The sequence below is a fragment of the Oenanthe melanoleuca genome, chromosome 20 (assembly GCF_029582105.1).
Source record: "Oenanthe melanoleuca isolate GR-GAL-2019-014 chromosome 20, OMel1.0, whole genome shotgun sequence".
In the NCBI taxonomy this organism is placed as follows: domain Eukaryota; kingdom Metazoa; phylum Chordata; class Aves; order Passeriformes; family Muscicapidae; genus Oenanthe; species Oenanthe melanoleuca.
Window position 1 is genome coordinate 5,344,026 of NC_079353.1, and position 21,967 is coordinate 5,365,992.

The 21,967-nt window shown below is 49.4% G+C and overlaps 1 protein-coding gene across 2 annotated transcripts; it reads left to right on the top strand.

Annotated features, from left to right (window-relative positions):
- Positions 1–1,955: 1,955 nt before the first annotated feature.
- Positions 1,956–21,651, top strand: SLC17A9 (solute carrier family 17 member 9). 2 transcript variants are annotated; one of them, XM_056507705.1, is made up of 16 exons: positions 1,976–2,095; positions 2,741–2,828; positions 4,400–4,416; positions 8,012–8,032; positions 9,728–9,925; positions 10,819–10,958; positions 11,583–11,682; positions 12,614–12,744; positions 13,543–13,639; positions 14,489–14,585; positions 16,483–16,570; positions 16,875–16,909; positions 17,438–17,553; positions 18,457–18,512; positions 19,014–19,043; positions 19,147–21,651. In XM_056507705.1, the coding sequence occupies exons 1-16, from the start codon at positions 2,007–2,009 to the stop codon at positions 19,308–19,310; spliced, it is 1,467 nt and encodes a 488-aa protein (XP_056363680.1). In that variant the 5' UTR covers positions 1,976–2,006; the 3' UTR covers positions 19,311–21,651. The 2 variants fall into 2 exon arrangements, with proteins under 2 accessions (XP_056363679.1, XP_056363680.1); XM_056507704.1 differs by lacking the exons at positions 2,741–2,828; positions 4,400–4,416; positions 8,012–8,032 and having other exon boundaries at positions 1,956–2,095.
- Positions 21,652–21,967: the final 316 nt, after the last annotated feature.

Sequence of the window (21,967 nt, forward strand, 5' to 3'; positions counted from 1 at the left end):
TGATGGATGTTGCAAACACTTTCAACTGCAGCTGGTTTGGACAGTGAAAGTAGCTTCTTATCTGAGAGGCAGATTATCAAGCTCCTAATTGAAGAGGTGACACTGAGCAGGACAAGGAGAGGAACCAAAGAGTACAAAAATAATGAAAAGTTGGGCTTGATTTCCAAATGGACTACTAACTCACTAAAAGTATGATTCATTGTTGCAGTGTCAGTGTTGGAAGTGTTTGCACCCCTCAGCAGTGAGACTGAACACAGGATCCCTTATACCTGGCTATGAGTTCATAACTTTTCTGGATCTGTGGTTACTCTACCATGCCCAAGGCCTCTTCAGCTCTTTTCTGAGCTTATTACATGGATTTCACTTCTGTAGTTGCATCAAAGCTCATCTCTCTTCCTGCTTTGAGTTAACTGAACTCCAAGCATACACACAACTTTAAAAACCCAAAATACATTGAACAATGGTTTACATTTTTGGCTGCAGTTTGTCATGACTTGGCTCCCTCTTCTGGAAAAGGGGACAGTAGCAGAGTGAATAAAAATACTTCTTAGTTTCATTTCCTGCTCAAATAAAGGGAGGAAAGCCTACAACAAAATGAAAGCTAAGTTGGTTACTACACGTGGTTCCTCTCAGTCTCTACTTGCAGCAAAGTTCATTATATTTGTGTCCTCAGTGTATTTGTGTATGCAGCAGGTCTGTGTGCCTGTGCCTGACTATGCCATGGGCCTTTTGAGACAGATATCTTTTTTCCTGAGGAAGAAATACCAAATCAAAGGATAAAGCATGCTTGATGTTTTTTTGCTTTTTTTCAGCAACCTCCTTCTCCTGGAGCTGTCTTTGTGTATAAGGAACATTTTTCTATTTCACTCTCAAAGCTTCAGCTCAGTAATAGTGCTATGCCTCCTGATTTATGTAGTAAACTGTTCATCAGGGACCTGCCAAGGGATTCATGTTGGGAGAAGGATATTTGAATTACCTAAATATCAGTCTGCTAATGGCTTAATTCCACCGAGGATTTAGAGGTTTCTGGCTGCAGGAATAGCGGACAGGAGGTGTCTGCCCTGCACCTGCACGTTTTGGTGCAGCCCAACAGTTCTGGTACCTTTCCCAGGGGCCATGCACGACCTTGCTCAGGCTGTGCGGGAGCTCCTCCATCCTTTGCTCGCCTGAAGTTTTGCCGTTCCTGCTTCCAGGCTGCAATCGGCCACAGTATCACCTGAACAATGCCTCAACAGGGCTCCTCCGCCTGCTCGTTCATGATCTTTAAGCGAGTCGCAAGTCCTCTTGTTGTGGACTGAGATAACCATCACTCAAATTATTTATTTCCATAAAGGAGTTTGATTATCTCTTTCAGATACAGCAAGGCAGCGCCTCTATCCAACAGTGTAACAACACTTATCTCTATTTATTTTATCTTCGGAAGCCAATGTCATACTCGCTTCTAATCCTTAAAAACCAGAGACTTTTCTGCCGGCAAGCCCGTGAGAGCTGCGGCAGGAGGGAGCGATTCCCTGCCCAGGTGTGGGAGCAGGAGGACAGATCTGGGTCCATCCCCTCTTTCCTGGCCAACTGTGAGGACAGATCTGGGTCCGTTCCCTCTTTCCTGCCCAGGTGTGGGAGCGGGAGGAAGACCCTGGTCCATCCCCTCTTTCCTGCCAAGGTGTGGAGGACAGGAGGACAGATCCGGGTCTGTCCCCTCTCTCCCCGCCGATGGGGGTGTCAGGAATTACCGGAGGAAGAGGGAACGAGCCGAACCCCGCGGTTCGCCGGTGCCGGACGGGGCGAACTCCCCCGCGGCGGGCCGGCACCTGTCCCGACCGGGTTCGGGGCTGCCGGGGGACACAGACCGGGAGCAGCAGCGGCACCGGGCGGGCGGCACTTCCCGGCACGGCGGGCGGGGGCGGCGGGAGGCGCTGACACGTGGCCGCGGGCCGGCGGGGGAGGGAGGCAGGGCCGGAGCCGGGAACGCCGCGATGTGAGCCGGGGAGGCGGAAGGCGCTGCCCGCATGGCCGCGGGGGGCAGGAATGTGCCCCAGGGCAGCGGCCCCCGCGACGGCATGCGGCGGGACGGCGGCGCCGAGCCCTACTGGTCCAGGTAAGGCTGGAGCCGCTCCCAGCCCGGGGCAGCCGCTCCGCTGCTTGCCGCGCTCTCCCCGCATCCCCTCCCGGCCCGGCACCCCGCATCCTCCTTCCCCGGCACCCCGCATCTCAGTCCCCGGGACTCCACATCCTCGGTCCCCGGCACCCCGCATCCTCGGTGCCCGCCGCCCGCAGCCCCTGGGGAAGATGCGGCTCCGGGATGGAGGTTGTCGGGCGGCCCGCACCGCTCCTGGACAGGATTTCGGGGATGCTGGGGGCTCCCTCCTGTCCCCGTCCCCGTTCCTGCCCTCTGGGATAGGACACGGTCGCACCGCCCCGCTGTCTCACTCCTCCGGACTCCAGAGACCGTAGAAGGAAGGGGGAAGATAGGGAATTACTCAGAATAACAGAAGAAAAAAAAAAAAATCTACTGATCTTATTTCTGGCCTGTAATCAGTGAATTAAAAACAAACCGCTATGAGGTTGTTATCGAAGTGTTCCAGTGGGGATGTTTGTACTGGCGATATCATTCATTAAGATAAAGTCTGGAATAGGAGCTGGGCAGCAGCTAGACAGCGTGAACTGCTCTTGATGTAAAGTCGTTAAAATACTTAAAATGCAGTTAAACCCCAAGTGAACACTTTTAACAGCAGGGGCACAGGCAGAGGCAGGGTGAGCCAGTGTTTGGAGCAGACTGGGACACCTGGGGCGGTGCTGCTCCTCTCTGCCACCCCGGGAAAGTCACCCCAGCACCAAGACCTCAGGTGGGAGAAGGGGCTGATCCTGAGATGATGATTCCAAAGTACCAGTGGGGCAGCTGGAATTCATGGTCAGTCTTTTCTCAAACCGGGAGCCCCTGGTCTCCGTGTGCTTTAGGAACTTGGCTCGGTTTCAGCTGACCGATGCCTGGCTGCCACCGTGGTGGCACCTGGGGCTCCCTCCTTCCCCCGCCTTGGGGCACACTGCAGTCAGAGATTGGGAAGTCTCACCAAATCCACGCTCACCTTAAGAGTGACGGGGTGGGTGTTAAAGAAAACCTTCGGCACAGAGGCGCTTAACATTTGAAGATTCTTTCCCCTTAAAGCACTTAAGAAAATTCATTCACTGTGTCTCCCCCTTGCTAACTTTCCCCTAAGTCTTTGGGAAGTGACACAAGATATTCATGAGGCAAAATTTTAGTTTATAGGTTTCTCCTCTAGGGAAAAAAAAAAAAAAAAAAAAAAAAAAAAAAAAAAAAAAAAAAAAAAAAAAAGAAACCGAAAAAACAATTTGACCGGAACAAGCTCTCCTGTTTCTCAAATCTCTATGAAAAATGCAAAACATAGATAACGCTTTCCAAAACAAAAGGGATGAACACAGCCTGTTGATCGAGACAGATTTTGAAGTGATTCTTGCCATGCAAAGTGCTGCTAATAGTTGAGAGAATCCTGCTGATGGGAAGGAGCAGCAGGATAACCCCAAGGCATGTCAGATCATTATCTATATTGCTGCAGTTCACAGAAATGCGATCATGTCCCCATTGTTTAGTGAAGACACACGCGTGGTCACCGCCCTTCTTTGGGGAGGTTTTATGGAGGTTTTATCGCCTAAAGTAAACTGGGCAGGTGGAGGGTGAGTAAGAGGGGCAGAAAGGGCAATGAGCCATCAGATCATTCCAGCCGGTTTGTCAAGTTGTATAAAGCAACTCATTGGGTGAAGTGAATTTGGTAGGCAATTTGTGAACAGTATAAATAAATAACTTTCGTAGTTTCCAAGCAGTGAGTTACTGCCATGGAGGCAAGGTGTTATCAAGTGGGGGAAGTGGCATGGGTTCTCCTTTCATGCTCCAACAAAAGACATGCCAGGCAGGGTTCCAAGGTCTGTCAGTGCAAGGAGAGATAAGAGTTATCTTGGCAGGTTGATTATTTTGTCTTTGTTCATGCTACTTCTTTTGCCCTCCCTTTCTTCAACTGGCTTTTCCTTCCTCTTCCACTCTTCTTGCCTTGTGTTTTCTCCTGCCTGCCTTTCCCAAATTTTTCTCCAGGTTTCCAGTGGCTCCACTATCACACATCTCTTCCAAGAACAGCATTGGAGATTTCTGTTTGGGGCTTGAAAAAGCCCTCGTGCTTATGTAGCACATCTGGACAGATAGAGAGCATTTCTTAATGTTGATCCTAACATGCCAAAGCAGGACCACTCAGCATCTCTGGTTTAGCTGAGGGAAGACCAAAGCAGTGAGAAGAGAAATCAGCTGCTGAAGGTTGCAGGCAAAGCCACCAGCAGCTCCAGCAGTGGATGTGGGGCTCACATTTCGGATGGTGCCTCCAGGAGGGAAATGCAGCATGAAAAACTCTCTGTGTCCTGGGAAGCAAATGACTCCTGAAGCCGCTCTGCATCTCCCAGCCTCTGGCTACACCTGAAGACAAAGGGTGATTATAGCAGTTTTTTAAGCTCCAGAGATAAAAGGAGTCCTACCCTGGCCACAGGCTGGTCTCCAGTCACCTGATCTTTGCCCAGAGACAACAGTCAGTTGTTTTTTCTGAGTTCTGTGCCCTCATCTTTTGCAAACATGGTGTTGCAGCTTTAGTTGGTTGGGGTATTTTTGGTGGTTGGAATTTTTGTTGTATAAGTTCCTCACCCTGGGTTTAATAGTAACCTTGCTGAGAACTTTTTTCCCATGGAAAACACAAGCAAGCCACACAATTAATTCCTGGCTGATCCATGTATGCCCTCAGATCAGTGTGCAAAGCACGCCTCTGCTTTATTATTAAGTTTTCTCATCACCTCCACCTGGGCTCAACAACTACTTCCAGCTCATATGAGCTGCTGAAATCTAATTTCATCTTTGCTTTTGCCAAAAGCAAGAAATGAAGAGAGGGAATAAACCCAGAGCTCGTTTTGCTGAACACCACTTTGTTGGCATCTGCAGCCCTGTGGAGGGAGCTTGAGCACAGGAGGCAGACAGGAAGCCAGCAGCTTTCCCAGGAAAAAAAGCCCTGTGTCCTCTGTGCTGCTCTTGTTGGCTGCTAGCTGGATTGGGAAAAAAAAATCCAACAACTCTCCTCTAAACCCCAAAGCTACTTTTGACAGTGACAAATCATTAGCTTGGAGCTGGTCTGCAGCATGACAAAATGTTTGAGGAGGGGTGGAAATTACTCCAAGCCTCTCTCTTGACAAGCATGTTAGATTTTGAAGGAGAAATTGTTGAGAAAAACAAAGAGTGAGAAGTGAAAAGACTGTCAAACAGGGTTAAAAATAACAACCTGGGTATTATCTCCTGGCACAGGAGTGTCTGCACTGCTGCTGTGTTGGTGCCGTGTCAGTCAGTCCTGCTTGTAGTGGAGGTGACTGTAAATTAAAGCTAGAGGCAGGTAAGCTGGAAAAGAGTGGCTTTGAAGGGAAATGATGCCCTGGGAATGGGTGATGAGCAGGGAAGTGCTGATACAGCATGGTTGACAGGTGAGCAAGCACAGAGGGAGCACAGGCACCAGCTGCCCGTGCTGGGGACATTCCCTGGGAGGTGGCCTCGTGCTTGGGCTGCTGGGTGTCCTGGATTTGGAGCTGGTGGTGTGGCTGGGAGCTCAGTACCACGTGTGGGCTCATCCCCATCCTGCCCTGGCCTTCTGGCAGGGTCTGGGGAGTGCCCACTGCTGGTGGCTGGGACAAGAGAGAGGGCTGGGGGCTCTGGGGGTGACTGCACTGAGGTGCTCCCTCTGCATCTCCACAGAGCTGGTTCTAATCTTACTTTAGAGAGGGGAGCTGAGGTAGAGATGCCCTCCCTGGGAGGTGGGTGCTCTGCTCTGCTGATGGCCCCTGTGCCCACCCTGTGCAGATCAGGAGCTGCAGCTCCCAGTTCTTCTTCCAGTTATGGAAAACACCCACAGATACTGCAGATGGCTTCTGGCCAAGAGCTGTTGCTGGGACAGGCTGTTTGTAGCCTTGCTGTCTAACACAGCTCTCTTACCACCTGAAAATACCTGGCAGTCCAGACTTGTGCCTGGGAGGGGGCTGAACTGGGATAATTGACAGCCTGAAGTCCTGAGAGTCCCTCTCAACAGTGACCTGCAGTGTCTGCCAAAGCCCTGCAGACTGGGGGAAAGGAGGGAGGCTAGTCAAGAGAAATAAAAGTTGAATAAATATTTGCTCTGTGGCATCTACTGGAGAAATTCCTCCAGCAGGAAAACACACTGCAAATAAAGATACCCTGTGCTGCTGGCTCTGCTTCCACTGCCAGACAGCTCAGCTTGCTTTTTTTTGCCCCTTTGGGGATCTCAGGCATCCTTGAAAATCCATCCTAACCACTGTGCCCTGAGTGGGGGATCCTTTTGGTTGGTGGGAGCTGAGTCTTAGGGAAATCAGTGGATGCTTGGAAGCAAAGCCATTCCCACCCAGTGCCCAAGGCTGCATTTGGAGGAGGAGAACCAAGGGACATCAGACTGGGCAGCTCAAAAAGCCACCCAGGAAGTATCATTAGGGCTTGGCTAATTATAGTCTGGGTGGTGGTTGGAGGTTTGTGAAATAGGAAGTGTTTCTAGCTGCATGGCTGCTTTGCTCAGTGAGGAGGGTCTTGGTGATGTGCAGGAGAGGATGCACCTGCAGTGCCTGTCTCTTGTGGGGAGAAGGGCATTGCAGGTCAGGAGGGCACAGGCTGGGCACTGAGGAGCCACTGCCATCACACAGCACCAAATTACATCAATTAGGTGGCTCCAGACAAGCTCCAGGGACTGCCTGCCAGTGGTGTGGAGGGCTGGCCCTCTCACAGAAGTGTCTCTCATACAGCCAGGACTGCCCAGGGATGCTTGCTGGGAGGTGCTGCTTGGTCTGGTGGGTGAGTGGGGCGTGGTGGCACCAGTGACAACACTGCCTGTGATTTCCTGTGCTCTGGCTTAGGGTGCTTGTCTGCAGCACATCCTGTCTCCCTCCCTCATCAGGGCACTCCTTAGATCTTATCTGTTAACACCGGTGAAGTTTCACTTCTCAGGTGACTGATGTCACCCACGAAAACTTTGGTTTGTCACTATTCCTTAGTTTTGGAAGGAGAGTTTTAATTCCTGTCTTTGTGCCAGTCCAGGTTCCTCCTGTGTAACCTCTGCTGTTGTTGTTTTGCACTGAGCAGAGCGTTGACTCATCTGCAGCCTCTGTGATAACTATAATTAGGAGAAAATGCATTTACAAAGCTCTTTCCTGTGATGCAAGCACGTCATTGTCCTTGCAGGGAAATCATTCCTGCCATGCTTCCAGGTGGGTGTGAGCAGCTACTGATTACATTTGACACTCATAATCCTTGGGTGGATTTTCCTAGCTGGATGTGCCTGTGGAGGAAGTGGTAGTCTGAAGCCATCCTTATATTCTCCACTTGTGAGCACAATCCCTACTGATGTAATTAAACATAAAGGAAGAGAGTATAGAATGGAGCAGCGGCCAAAGAGAACATTGAGAGTGTGTCATACACCCAGAGATTTATTTAGTGCTTTGGAATAAAAGTAAAAGTCAAGGGAAAAATATATCCCTGGAGTTTTGTCAGAACATCAGCTGGAGAGGAGCTCTTGAGAGAGAAACAGAGTAAGGACCCCTTGAGATGCTCAGGTCTTTTTCTCTCCCTCTTACACCTTGCAGAGCCATACAGGGTTTAGGATAAAGGAAGAACTGTTGATCTGCTATTAAAATGCTGCTGTGCTTATCAGGATAACTGCAGGTTATTCTGAGCACACCAGAATGACTGGAGAGACACAGCTCAGCCCCACTCCAGTGGAAGCTCATAAAGGTCTCCCTTTGCTGCAGGGGAAAAGCACTATTTAGGAAATTATCTTGATGGCTGAATAATAGAAAATACCTCCACACATCACTGGCTGCTGTGCTTTACTCTGTCACCTCGGTTGTTGCAGGTTCAATAGCTCAATTTTACCAGTGCTGTGCTGCTGGAGATAGCAGAGATTATGGCCCAGGACTGCAGCAGCCCATTTGGGCAGGGCAGGCAGGAGTTGTACCTGGAGTTATCCCAACCCTGAGGGCTCTGTGGAAGGTTTTCCATGGCTGGTTATCCCCACCTGCCTTTGGTGGGGGTTCTATGCCCCAAAACTCCTGCCCATATTATCCTGCTGGGGTTTCTCTGACCCAGACATGCAGGGTCCTGGAGCCTTTGATTTCCCTGGGCTTTCTGTAGCTGGAGTCAGGGGAGCCACTGTTCCTGGAACTGGCTGGTGGTTAAAAACCTGCCCAACTTTGGCTTTGCAGCAAATGGGGATATGATTGAAAAGAGCTTCCTCTCAGGGAAAGCCCAGGAGGGGCTCTGAGAGCCTTTCCCAGCTGGTGGAAATGACTGGGGCAGGTCAAGCCCTGGCCACTGTTCCTCCAGCAGAGATTGGTGAGCTGTGCCAGTTCCTGTGCTATTTTGTGCACTCGTGCGTGTGCACAGTAACAACAGTTCCAACCTTCTGAAGAGCAGCTGAAACACTTGCAGTTCCTCCTGCCAGAGGTTAGCACCGAGCTGCTTATCTGCCTTGTCAGGAAACAGCAATAAATCCACCTCCAGCAGGTTCACCTGCCCCGTTCTGCTCTTCATTGTTCCTTCACCTCCCCATTTGCACCTTTATAAATGGGTTTGTGCTGTGTGGGATTAACCCACATTTATCATATTCCCAGTACAGAGAAATCAAGGCTCTGTTTGATATAAAAGGTGACCCGGGCTGTTTCCCACAGGGTGGGTGTGTTTAGCAGGGTGGAAAGCCCAGAGGTTACTGCCCTGGTACAGTGAATTCCTCTGGAGCAGAGAGTCTGTTAGCTCAGTGCTTGGTTCTCTGGCCTCTGGGCATAGAAATGATCAGACAGTACCAATAGTGGGTGCTCTTACTCAGCTTTTAGCTCTGTAATTCACTGGCAAAGCAGGGGACCCAAAGTGACATGGCAAAGGGATTTGCCTACGCCTGGGCCTGATATTTGCAGCAAAATGTGTTTGTTTGCTCCAGAAGCCATCACTGACTTGCTTCTCACTTACTTCCAGCCTGTAGGAGCCCTTTTCTTGAGGCTGAGAATTCACACACCAGGAGTATCTATTCTGTTAACATATTTTGACTTTTATTATCTAAAATTTCTTATCTGTCCAGGCTTAATTATTTTGCTTTTCTCTCTGAGCTCTTCAGGCCCATCAAGTCTTGTGTCTCTGAAGAATTCCTGCATATCTCTCCTTTTTAGGAAGGGTAACACACAGAGCACCTCCCTTGAGGAGTGGGTAGAAATGCAAATAATCAATGTTGGTAGCAAGGGGTGTGTCTCATGCAGGTGCTTCCAACCTCATGCCCTGACCTTTCCTTTGCTATCTTTTAAAGAGCAGTTTCTAGTTTGGGGGCAGAAAAGCAAACAAACAGGTTTGTTCTGCCTTTCCCTCCACCTGCAGCCAGTGGTGCCCAAGCAGCTTGTTCCACCTTGCAGCCTATGGACAGACCTTTGCTGCTGGGGTCAGGCAGTGTTTGGGATGAGGTTGGCATCCTGAAAGCCAGCAGATGGGACACACTCTGTGTCAGAGGCTGTGCCTCGGCAGAGCTGTGCTGACCTTCATTTTATCGAGGCAGGCTCTGCTTACAAAGCCAAGCCCTAAATCCTCTCTGTGCACAGACCCACTGTGTGCCCAGCATCCCCCTGCCCTCTCCCACCTTGCTGTCCCTCCCTGCAGGCCCCAGAGCCGTGTGTGGACGCTGCTGCTGCTGCTGGGGACGTGCCTGCTGTATTGTGCCCGTGTCACCGTGCCCATCTGCGCCCTGGCCCTCAGCTCCCACTTCCACTGGGACAAGAAGCAGTTCGGCCTCGTGCTCAGCAGCTTCTTCTGGGGCTACTGCTTGACACAGATCGTTGGAGGACACATCAGTGATCAGTACTGGAAATCATTCTCGTGTTTTCTTGTTTGAATGAGGCTTGGGTTGGTTTTGGCCCCTCGGTTCTGGGCAGTGGCAGTGCCAGGTTTCACAGCGATGGGTGGAGGGTCAGGTGTGTCCGTGGGAGAAGCTCTGCCTGGGAAGGGATGTGGGTAATTTAGACTGTCCAGATAGAAGCTGTGAATTTCTCATCCCTGGAAGTGATTCTAGGATCCTGTGAATTCAGCTTTTTTGATTTGATCTTCACAGGTGATCTTTGTTTTCAGTTCTGCCCTATATTCTCTTGCAGACTTTTCTCCAGCAAGTCCCCATACACTGTTTCCATCATGTTTAGAAAAACTGTCTCCATTGTGTCATATGAATTAAAAACCAAACAATTTCCCCAGCTGGCTGTAAGGGAGGATCTGAATCATTACGTGCTTGAGTCCCTTTCCCCAGCCAATCTGCTCTTAGTGAGAGAGCTTTTCTATGAAATCTTTTGTGAGGAGCCCATGCCTGGAAGGGATGCATTATCTGTGCAGAGCACTGTGCTATTTAATTAGGGTTCTTAAGAGTTTGCAAGAAAACACCCGGAGAAACCTGAATGGTAAAAGACGTAAAAGAGCAAGTGGAAAACACCCTCAGTGGTTAAGAGAAGCAGAATGGTGGCAGCATTCAGGCTCCCCCACCACCACCACCATCAGATTCTGTGATCAGTGAGTGCTGGAGTGGGATGGGCAGGAGGTGGGAAGGGAAAAGGTCAGAGCTACTCCCCAAGGGCCAAGGGAAGAACAGGTTTGACCAAAAGGTTGCTCTTAAAAACAGGCTAAATTGGGAAGGGCACTTGAGTCTTGGCTGCAGGGCTTTGCCCTTTTGCCCTCCTGTGTTTGATAATGTGTTTTCTGTCTTCCAGAATAGGAGGTGAGAAAGTCCTCCTCCTTTCAGCATCAGCCTGGGGCTTCCTCACATTCCTCACCCCGCTGCTCACACACATCACTTCAGCCCATCTGGTTTTTATGACCTCCTCCAGGTTCCTCATGGGGCTGCTGCAAGGTGAGACCCCTGTCCTGACTGTGTCTGTGTGTCTGTCTGTTCAGGGGCTTCCTTGCCCAGAGGCAAGCACACTGAGATGCAAGTCCCGTGGCTGGCAGTGCATGAACCCTCCCCATGAGTGTCTGAGCAATTCTCTGCCTCAAAACTGCCTCCACATCCAGAACTTCCAGAGGAAAAAACAGTGACATTTCTAGAGAAAGTCACTGACAAGTCATTCCCCTGTAGAAATCTCTCTGCCAGACAGGGGCTGCCGGCTTTGGAAATCATCTCTGGTCATTTTTGGTTTTCCACATTTTAATACTCCTTCAAAACACTTGGAGAAAATTTGCCCTTGCCAAAACTTTTGGATAATTTGGAGTGATTTTCCTTCCCTACTGCCAAGCTGCAGCACTGGGAAGTGCATTGGCACTGGTGGATTTCCAGTAGCAGTGGTAATGATGAAACAGGATTGCAAGGAAGGCACAAACCTTTGATGGCGATGGATCCACTCAGTTTAATTTATACGCCTGTTTTGAATTCACTAAAGGTTTTGCTGCTTTGTTTCAGTGTTTAGCTCACTCTTGATATTTTAAATTTGCTTTTGCTTTGCCTTGTTTCTCCCTGCCTTGCTCCTGTTTCTCCCAGGGGTGTACTTCCCCTCCCTGGCCAGCCTGCTGTCGCAGAGGGTCCGGGAGGGTGAGCGAGCCTTCACCTACAGCACAGTGGGGACTGGATCTCAGTTTGGGTGAGTCCAAAGGCCTCTGAGCAGCCAGTGACAGTCCATGGACATCCTGTGTGATGAAATGCCATTAAATAGTTGGAGGCAAAACTCACAGCCCAAAGTACACGTGGCTTCATGGGTCCTCAGGGACTGCTGCTGCAGCTGAGGAAGCCTCGGGCAGTTGCTGTTCTGCCTGCCAAGGATTTATGTATTGTTTTCTCTTTCTTTTCAAAAAAGAAAGACTGTTTGCAACATTTAATTACTTCAGTAGGAAGAGCAAGGGTCAGCCTGACACTGGTCACCTGTCCTCTCTGACAGATGGGAAGAATAGAATTCCATCCCTGCTGATCTCCATCAGAATTTCCTTTCTAAATGGAAGGGCTGATTAAAAGCCAAATAGAAGTATCACTGTGTTGAATCACTTAGTTTTCCAGTGTTCCCATTTCTTTTGCTGCTTTACACATTCTGCACACCAGCAACCTCCTTTTCTTTCCCCAATGACCATTTTTCAGTGAGGGGCAGGTGAGAGTGAGTTCCCTTTGGGATTTCTCCTGCCAGTGAGGATCTGGCCTGAGATGCAACTCAGGGAACAGGACATGTTGCAGAGCCATGTTGGCACTGGAGGCAGCACGCACACATGCAGTGACTGAGAAATTCTCCCCTGTGAGGGTGATGAGACCCTGGCACAGGGTGCCCAGAGCAGCTGTGGCTGCCCCTGGATCCCTGGAAGTGTCCAAGGCCAGGCTGGATGGGGTTTGGAGCAGCCTGGGATAGTGGAAAGTTCCCTGTCTGTGGCAGGGGTGAAATGGGATGAGCTTTAGGTCCCTTCTAACCCAAATAATTTTAGGATTCTGTGGTTCAGTGACAGCAGTGTTGGCCCCAGGGAGAGTGTCCCATCGATGTGCTCAGTCTGAGCTCTCAGCCAGGCCAGTAAATCTGGTGGTTTCCCTTGCAGAACGCTGCTGATTGGTGGTGCAGGGTCTCTCCTCCTGGACTGGTATGGTTGGGAAAGCGTTTTCTACTTCTCTGGTTTGCTCACTTTGCTCTGGGTTTATTGCACCTGCAGATACCTCCTGAGTGAGAAAGGTGAGTGCAGCTGCATCCCTGGGGCTGGCAGTGCTCCCAAGGATCTGGGAACTGATTTCCTCTCTGTTATTTTCTACAAATCCTGTGTGTTTCCAAGATCAGGCCTGGTTTCACACAAAGGCTTGTGTCAGATCTGTTCTATAATACACGCTGTGTCTCACCCAAGATCCCCAACCCAAAAAGGAGGATTTGAGCTCTTGCAATGCTGATTTCCTATTTCAAGTCCCATGCTGGATTATATCATTGCTGAGAGCCTGATCTGGCTCCTCACTACTCTTTAAGCACCAGTGAAAACACAAAACAGAGCATGATCTTCAAAGTGGATTAAGCTAAAGCAGGGCAAGATACTTACCCTAAACTAAGAGCATCTACACATGGAGCTTTTAAAAACCAGTTAATCCACAATATCTCTTCCCAAATAACTGCCTAGGAGTAATTCCACATATGGACCAACCATTACACCTGGCTACAGCATTATTAGGGTGACCTGGTATGTAGGAGCCCAGCTCACTGAGAGCTGGGTGTGTGCCTGGTGATGAAGAGAGCCCAAACCTGGCCCCTGCCAAGGGACTTTTGTTTAATTATAAAAGAGATATAACACATGGGTGAAGGTGGCTGGGTAGGGAGGGGTGTGGAAAAATTTTGGTCATTGTTAACAAGATGTTTTCATGAGCATTCAGTGCTGGTAGAGCCAAAAATCCAAGGGTTAGAAGGAGATTAAAAGCTGTACAGCAACATCCCAGGGCTGCACAGGTAATTACTGACCACAGCTCTCCTTGGATGTTCTCTTCCATGCAGAACTCACCATCCCCATGAACTATTTAATGAGAGGCCTCTCCATACCCAAGCAGACCAAAGTTCCCTGGAAGCAGCTGTTCAGGAAGGCACCAATCTGGTAGGCAGCTGCATGCATTGGCCAGCCTGGGAGCATCCTCTGTTTTCTCCTCTCTGGGCTTATTTCTTCTGCCTCTGTGGCTTTTGTCCACTTATTTATATATTTGAGAAGCAGAACCAGTTTTCTAATTCCTTCTGTATTAAAAAAGAGCTGAACAGGTAAGCTTGGCAGAGGTGGTCTGTGCTCCAGAGGACTGTCAGGCTGGCAAATCTTGTTACTGGCAAATCTTTCTCGTTCCCAGGCTGTTCCCCCTGGATGAGTCCTGTGCTCCTCTGGAGTGATGTTTTCCACGGGTCTTGTTAGAAATGCTGATTGTAATGGGCTCCTAAGGAGTGCTGCTCGGGGGCACTGGGTGGCACGGGCTGTGCTCTCATTGCTGGCAAACATCTTTTTAATGGCCATTTTTCCTTTGGGATGCTGCAGTGGGTACTGAAGCTCGTCCAAGTGTGTTCCCAAGGGCTGTTTTAAGGCGGGGAGGAGGAGGAGGATGGGGCTGCAGGGCAGCAAATCCATTCCTGCCTCGAATAACAATGACAACAAATCCCTAGAAAACCCTAAACGGAGCAGGAGGGCTCTTGCAGGGCTGGAAGGGACCAGTGCCATAATTAGCACTTCAATTAACCTCGCCTGGCCCCGGGGCTGTGCGGTGGGGTAGAGAAGGAGCCAGCTGCAAGGAGAAAGCTGAAAAGAGTGGTTATCCATGATAAAAACCTCAGGAAGCCAAAAGGAGTAGTTATCCATGAGAAAAACCTCAGGGATTTCAGTCAGGAGCTGAAATAGCCAGTGCCCATTTCCCAGCCAGCATGACCTGTCCCTGCTGATTGTTTCCTCTCAGCTCTGTATTTTCAGGGCTGTCATCATCGCTCAGCTCTCCACGGCCAGCACCTTCTTCACCCTCCTCTCCTGGCTGCCGACTTTCTTTAAGGAAACTTTTCCCGAATCCAAGGTAGGTTGGCTGCAAAGCAGAGGCTTTGCTGTGCTGGGTACCTGCCAAAAGGGGTGGAGGGGGAGGAAGATGATGGCAGAGGGATTTGTAGGAGGAGCTGGGAGGTTCCCCTGTGGGGTTAGGAACCATGGCATCGCTGCAGATACTTCTAGAGATCTCTCCAGGCTGCAGAGGTTTCTGGTTGCTTGTTTAGGGATGCTGAAGGGTGCAGGAACAGCAGGTTGTATTGGGTTATAGACTGCTTTTCTTCTGAGGAAAAGATGATTTCCAGCTAGCACAAAGTTCATGGCATTATGCTGGTGCAAATAACCACCATTCACTCCTAGTTTTTTTTACAGGGTTTTTAGCTGGACTGACATTGTACAGCTCAGACCTGCTTTTGAAAATGATAATTACCATTAATAACGTGTTCTTCAAACATACTACAAAAGCTTCCCTCTCCTCAGCACAAATGATACTCCATTTTTCAGGCAGTACTCATCTGGGCTGAGAGCTGGTATTTTCTTCTTGTTCTCAGAAACTCAGACAGTCTTCTCCACAATGGCTCTGTTAGGTTTTTACAATTTCCAGAGCTGCTTACAAATGCCTTTTCATATTACACATGTAAAGCTCTTTATGGCATACTTGATATTTATATTAAAATCATGTGTTAAACCAGCAAACATATTGTTGTGACAAGATCTGTGCACCTCGAGTAATGTGCTTGTGCAGCAGTAATTTACCATCTGTTAAGCATTATATCATGGTGCCCTTATGTAAGATGCTCTACAGAGTGCTCCTGCAGCTGAAAATCACTTTGTGCAGTTAGAAACGGGACTGAGGCTGCTTGATTTTAAAGGATAGATGAGAATCCAGAATGTGGGGAGCCTGTGTCACCTGCTGGCCAAAATCCCTTGCTGCAGGTGAGCTGGGCAGCTGCCTGTGCCACCTGAGTGAAGGTGGTGGAGGTTTGGGTGAGGGTGATGGGCTGTGGGATGAGACAAGGTTGGGATTGATGTGCTGGGCAGCCCCAGCTGTTGGCAGAGAGCAGAAGCAGCACCCCACAAAACCCATGGGCTAACATTGTCAAAAATGACCAAAACCCAAATTTCAAAGGCATGGAAAGATGCAGATGGACCCTGGTGTGATTTCCAGGAGATGGTTAAGCCCTCCCATGCATCCCAAATCCAGTCAGGATGGGGAGATGCCTCCACAGGGAGATTGGCTCTGGGCAGAGGGGATGCTGGGGGTGATGGATGCATGGATGCAGGAGTAGGTTCAACCAGCTGAGAGGAAATCCAGCCCAGCCCACGCTGATTTCAGCTCCTGTGGGACCTGGGCACCAAAGTGCCTCTGAGCAGCTGTAATCCAGCTGAGCACTAATGTCTGTGATTACAGCTGCAGCTCACTTGATTGAAAATAGGCCGAAGGATGCTGCTACCCATAATGTTACCTAATCCTGCCATTAGGAAATCCAGCTCTGCTCCCTCAGCCTCACACTGTAACACTGCTAATGAGCTGGAAATTTTGCCAGGAGCTTTTCTGGGAACCCACAGGAAACCCACACTGAGCTTCCCAGGGCTCTGTGGCTCCCCACCACATCATCCTGCTGAGCAGTTAATTTTGCCACATTTAATCCCTCTTTCCCAGAGTTTTCTGCCTCTGCCCTCAATGCAGCATTGCTGGGGAAGAAGGAAAGCAAAAAAACAAATGTCCAAATGCCACAAGCCTGTGATGCACCTGCTCCTTAAGAGCTTGGAGTGGGGCATGGAGAGCTGAGAGCTGGCTCTGCAAAGGAGGTGCTGCAAAAAGTCCTGAGTGCTTCATTATTTCTCCTTTCTACAGGTACCACAGACTGTCAAAACATTTGCAAACAAACTCTGACAACAAATCTCTCTTGGTTTTCATTTCTTTTCAGGGTTGGGTGTTTAATGTAGTCCCCTGGCTGGTTGCAATTCCAACGAGCTTGTTCAGTGGGTTTCTGTCTGATCACTTAGTCAGTCAAGGTGAGAGCTCTTTGTGGCTTTTCCTCAGCCTCTTATGTGATGTGGGAAGAGAACCTGGGTGGGAGGAGGTGGCTTGCTGGCAGGGAGAAGACACAGCAAATAGACAATGTGAGTATCTGATACAAAAGCAAAATTAATTCTCCAGTGTCCAAACCCCATCCATGTGTTTGGGGCTCCCTGTGACCTCATCCATAATATCCACCCAGAGATGAAATCTGGGCATCTGAAATCTACCCCTGTTGTAGTTTCCTGGCTGGAAACAAGGTGAGCTGTGCCTAACTCCAAGTGTCCCTTTCTTCTCCAGGGTACAGAACCATCACCATTCGTAAGTTCATGCAGGTAAGAGAGCTGAAGCTGTGGGATACCTGAGTTTCCAGATAAACTCTGATTACATGGCAGACTAGACCTTGCATGGGGCTGGGCTGGGGGTTATAGATGGAAAAAGGGAAGATTTTCTGGCTTAGCACATTAACTGGTGGTCAGGATGTGTGAGAGGAAATCCAGAGGAAAACCCTGGCTGAGGAGCAGAGCCTGGATTAACGAGCACAGTGAGTGCTCTGAAGGGATTTTCTTTCACAACCTGTCCCTGCTCATTCCAAATGACCCCTTAGGTGCTGAGGAAGTAGCAATACAAGGGTGACAGAAATAGAAATGCTGGGTGAGAACACAGTGTGTCCTCTGATCTGCAGCAGCACATCCTTCTGGACAGACTTCTGACACTGAAGGACTTTGTGGGGGAAAAAAAAGAGGAGCAGAGAGTGCACACAAACTCATGGCACTGGAAAAGGGAACAGTTTGTTCGTGGCAGGAGTTGCTTTCTTCTTTACAGAAAACATGCTGTGTTGTTTAATTTTCCCTTTTTTCCAGGTCATTGGCTCTGGTGTCTCAAGCATTTTTGCTTTGTGCCTGGGCCAGACCTCCAGTTTCTGCAAAGCAATAGTGTTTGCCTCAGCCTCTGTTGGACTGCAGACTTTTAACCACAGGTAAGGAGAGCCATGGGGACAGTGGCCTCAGCTGCCCTGCACATTTTGGGGTCTCAGAGGAGGCTGCCTCCATCCTGACTGTGAGAACAAGAGCTGGCACTTCCCTGAGCATTGTGTTTGGGACCCTGTGGGGCTGGTGGAGTTTAGTGCCCTGTGGGTTGGATGTCATCTAGCAAACCTCCAGCATGGGAGGGCTTGGACCAGCCAGTATGAGGGAGATGGAGCAGGAGGGGAATTGCATTGTGGCCCCTCTGAACATTTGAGTTGAATTGTTTTCCTTCTGATACTCACCTGCTTTGCTCTCAGCATCTCCCTTCTCCTGCCAGTGCCATTTCTTGTCCAGGACTTTTCCTTGTGTTTGACAAAGCAAGGTGTGTAAATGATGGAAAAGCAGTTGTGTTCTGTAGCTGGTTTTGGGGGGCTGGATGCCTTCCAACCCCCGGGGTAGCTACACAAAGTCCAGATAGCTCAGAACTTGGGTAGCACAACCATTCAGCTACTCACTAGCAAAGGATGAAGGCTTGAGGCTGTGCTGCAACAGTTCCAAAGATAACTTTATTTCTTCGAAGGGAAATTGCCAACAACAGTCTACTTACATCAGACAACAAAGGGTATTTACAGGTTTTTAGAGGATTGAACTTCTAACCAATAAAATCTACACATTACAAAGTAACCAATTATCTTCAAATCCTAAGTAAGAAAAGGACCAATTATTGTGACACTTTAAGAACCAATAGGAATCCTAAAAGATAACAGGAGTTTTGATAAGGGATAGGGGCCTCATCTCCAGGAATTTCTTTGTCTTAAGGAATGGAGTCCCAGGGGCCTACTTTAGGGGAAGTAAAATCTTCTACAGTGTTCCATTCAAACAGCCATTTATTTCCCCCCTGTGTTTCTCACCAGTGGCATTTCAGTGAACGTGCAGGACCTGGCCCCCTCGTGTGCTGGCTTGCTGTTTGGTAAGGATGCTGTGGGGCTTTGTGCTGGACAGGTGGCATCTGCTGGGGACATCAGGGCTTGAGCAGGAGCAGCTCTGGGCAGTGTCTGCCCTGTGTGTGCAGTCTCAGCTTCCTTCTGTGACAAACTGCCAGTGCTGGGGGCAGGCAACACCACCAAGGTGCCTTTTTGTACCTGTGAGCTGCTCTGCTGCACCAGGGATGGGCTGGGGCTGTGTCAGTGGTCTCTGCCACTTCTCCAGGGAATTTGTGGCTGTCCCATCCCTGGAAGTGTCCAAGGCCAGGCTGGACTGGGCTTGGAGTCACCTGGGATAGTGGAAGGTGTCCCTGCCCATGGCAGAGGGTGGAATGAGATGAGATTCAAGGCCCATCCCTCTCAAAGCAGTCAGTGATTCCATGATCAGAACTTTGCCCAGCATGCAGGCTGGGGGTTGGTGCAAGCTGTGATGAAACTGCTCATGCCTGTGGGTTTTCATGATTTCTTTCCACACCTTTTCTTCCCAGGGGTTGCAAATACAGGTGGAGCCCTCCTAGGTAAAGTACTTCCCTCATCCTTTCAGCTCCTCCTTTCCTGGGGAGCCCTCTCCCTGCAGAGGGCAGGATCCAGAGCCCTTGCATGTGCTTCTCTTCTCTGCAGGTGTCATTTGTGTGTACCTGGCTGGATACCTGATTGAGACCACTGGCTCCTGGATTTCTGTTTTCAACCTGGTGGCTGCTGTGAACAGCATTGGGCTCTGCACATTCCTCCTGTTTGGAGAGGCCCAGAGGGTGGACACAGACTCTGTGTATGTGGATCTTTAGAGATGAACCCAAGGAGCAGCTGAAGGACAGGAAAGTGTCACGTCTACGGATCATTCTTGCACAAGTGCCAAAGAACATTTTACTTTTTTTTTTTTTTTTTTTTTTTTTTAGGTGTTTTAACAGGGAAAAAACATGCTGAAACCAAGTACATAATGGGTCTGGATGAAACTCATGGGAGATGAGAAATTTAGGGTTCATTTTTTTGCTCAGGGCTGTAGCTGGTGGCTTGCAGAGCCGTCCAGCTCAACATTTCCAGTGAGGATGTGCTCTGTGGGACCAGTTTGTCCCAGTCTGTGTCTCGTGGACAAATATCCTTGTGGCCAAAGCAGCTGACCTGGCTTCTCTCCCAAGGCTGCTGTGGCTCCATGCCCTCCTGAGGGGAGTTGCTTCTCCATGTCCTGGGACCACCTGGCTCTGGGGCTGCTGTGCCACCAGGTGTCCTCTGAGGTGTGTCAGGAATGTCCCCACGAGTACCTCTGCCCTTAACCCCATGTGTGCCTTCCTTCTGCTGCAGGTACCAGCCAGGCTCCCAGGGCTGTGAGCTGAATCCCAGGTTCCTTCAGGGGATGTGTGCCCTGGAGCCAGGGCTGTGGGGCTGTCACAGAGCTGGGAGAGGGCTCCAAGCCAAGCCTGGCTTTGCTCAAGCACCCAAGCTCTCCCTTCTGCCCCTGCTGGCTTCACCCAGCCCTGAGCCCAGGTGCAGCTCCACCTTGAGAGCAGAGCTGAGCTCAGGTCAGGCTTAGCTGGGCTGTGCAGCAGCAGCTGAGGAATCCCTCTGCAGCTGTTCTGTCAAGTGCTGTGAGTGGATGGGAAGAACTGGTCACACTCTGCTGTGGATCTGCAACTCCCAAATGCTTTCTGCATGATTACATGTGTCCCCCACGTGCTCTCAAAGGGCTGGGGGAGACTTTCCAAAGAGCTTGGCATGGGCAGGTTTTGTTTCTGTGTTAAGCATAAATCAAATTTCTGCATCGGGCATCCACAGGGATGTGGATCCCTGTGGTTCCCAAGAGGGAAATACTTGGCTGTAGACACCTCTGAGCCTGAATGTCTTAAAGTTATTTATAAATATTTTAAAATTTAAGCTCCAAATCCTATATTTTATGTACTTGAGGCCTGATTCTGCATGCTTGTTTTGAGTGGTACTCCCACCAAATCCAACACTATTTCTTGAAGGGGAGGATCTACCAGCCTCCAGTGTTTGGTCTGTAGGATCAAATTTAAAGGAGAATTTTATATTAAAGCAACTCATTGCTTCTCCTCCAACCCCTTGATTGCAGCCTGAAAGGATCCCTTGGGTTTCTCTAGTGCTTACCAGAAAACTCAGGCTGAGGAGCAGGTTTCCCAAGGACCTTGCAGTGCAGGAAAGCTATAGGTTCAGGTGAAAAAAAACCCTCCCATTATCCTCTTCCTCACCTTTTTTGGCCAAATTTCTTCTTGGAAGACCTGTTGGAGCCATGTAAAGTTTTTGAATAGCCTGATTTGTAGTGAAAATACTGACAGCATTTTAATTGCAGAGTCACCAATGGGCAGAATTAGAGAAGGATGCAGCTGCCTGATGTCTTCCCAAGGGAATAAAGAATCAGTGTGGCCTGACTGGGGACAGAGAGATAAGAAAGTATTTTATTTTTCCCCTTCTGTGCTCTTTTTTCTCTGAAAGGCTGTTTGCCACCATAAGTACCACTCTGTGCTGGGGTGCTGCAGAGCCAGGAGCTGAGAAGGGTAAATTGGGAAGAACACCCAGTAACAGCAAACACAAACACAGCCAGGCTTGCCAGAGAGGCCTGAGGCAGTGCAGCCATCTCTGTCAGCTTGTCCTTTGTCCAGTCTGAACAGATTGCTTGCATGGCCTTTTCTATAGAAAAACAAAACAAACCCTCATGGGTTTTGTGGGTTTTAGAGTATCTTCCCTGGCCATTCAGTGCTGCAGGTCAGGAGCATAGGGAGTCAATTCTGGTTCTCTTTGCTGGTTGCACCATTTATTGTGGAGGAGTTAATGAGTTTAAATCACTCACATTTGAATCAGGATGCTTGGCCACCCCTTGGATCTGCCAGCTGGGAAATTTGGAACTGATCTTCAAAGGCAAATGTTTGGCTGTGCCTTCTCTGTGAATCCAGCTAACATTCCAGTGAGCTGTCCAAGTTGTCTGTCTCTGTAACTGGCTAAGAAATTAAATGTTTGACCTGCACTTGAGGCTTGTTTCATCATCATACCTCTTCAGTGAAGTACTGAAACCGATTTGCATATCTGTACTGTTATTTGTTTAAGCCAAAGCTTGTGGTCTGCGAGTTTTTGCTATGGAAGGACCTAAAAAAAAAATAAAGGCAGCGAATCATTTGCAAACTGTGGTTTGCCTTTGACTGCAGAGGTGTTAATTTGTGTGATCAGTGAGGGACAGAGGAGTACATTTGATGTGATAACTCCCGGGGGAGGCTGTGCAGGGAGAATATCTGGGCTGGCAGATTTTCACAGCATCCTCACGTGTACTTGTTCATCAGCCTCGGAGTTCATCCAGCTCCATCTTCTCACTGATTTGGGGAAAATGAATGAAGAGCTGCCTTCACAAAGGTGTGGGCAGTAAAGCAGCAGCAGCCACGATCCAGAACCACTTGTTAAGAGAATGACACAAACAAGAGAGTCTTGGGTGAGGTGGGAC

Coding starts and splice junctions, on each gene's coding strand:
- SLC17A9 (XM_056507705.1), top strand. CDS start 2,007: ATGGCCGCGGGGGGCAGGAATGTGCCCCAGGGCAGCGGCCCCCGCGAC. Junction 17,554..18,456: donor CTGCAGACTTTTAACCACAG/GTAAGGAGAGCC, acceptor GTTTCTCACCAG/TGGCATTTCAGTGAACGTGC. Junction 19,044..19,146: donor TACAGGTGGAGCCCTCCTAG/GTAAAGTACTTC, acceptor TCTTCTCTGCAG/GTGTCATTTGTGTGTACCTG.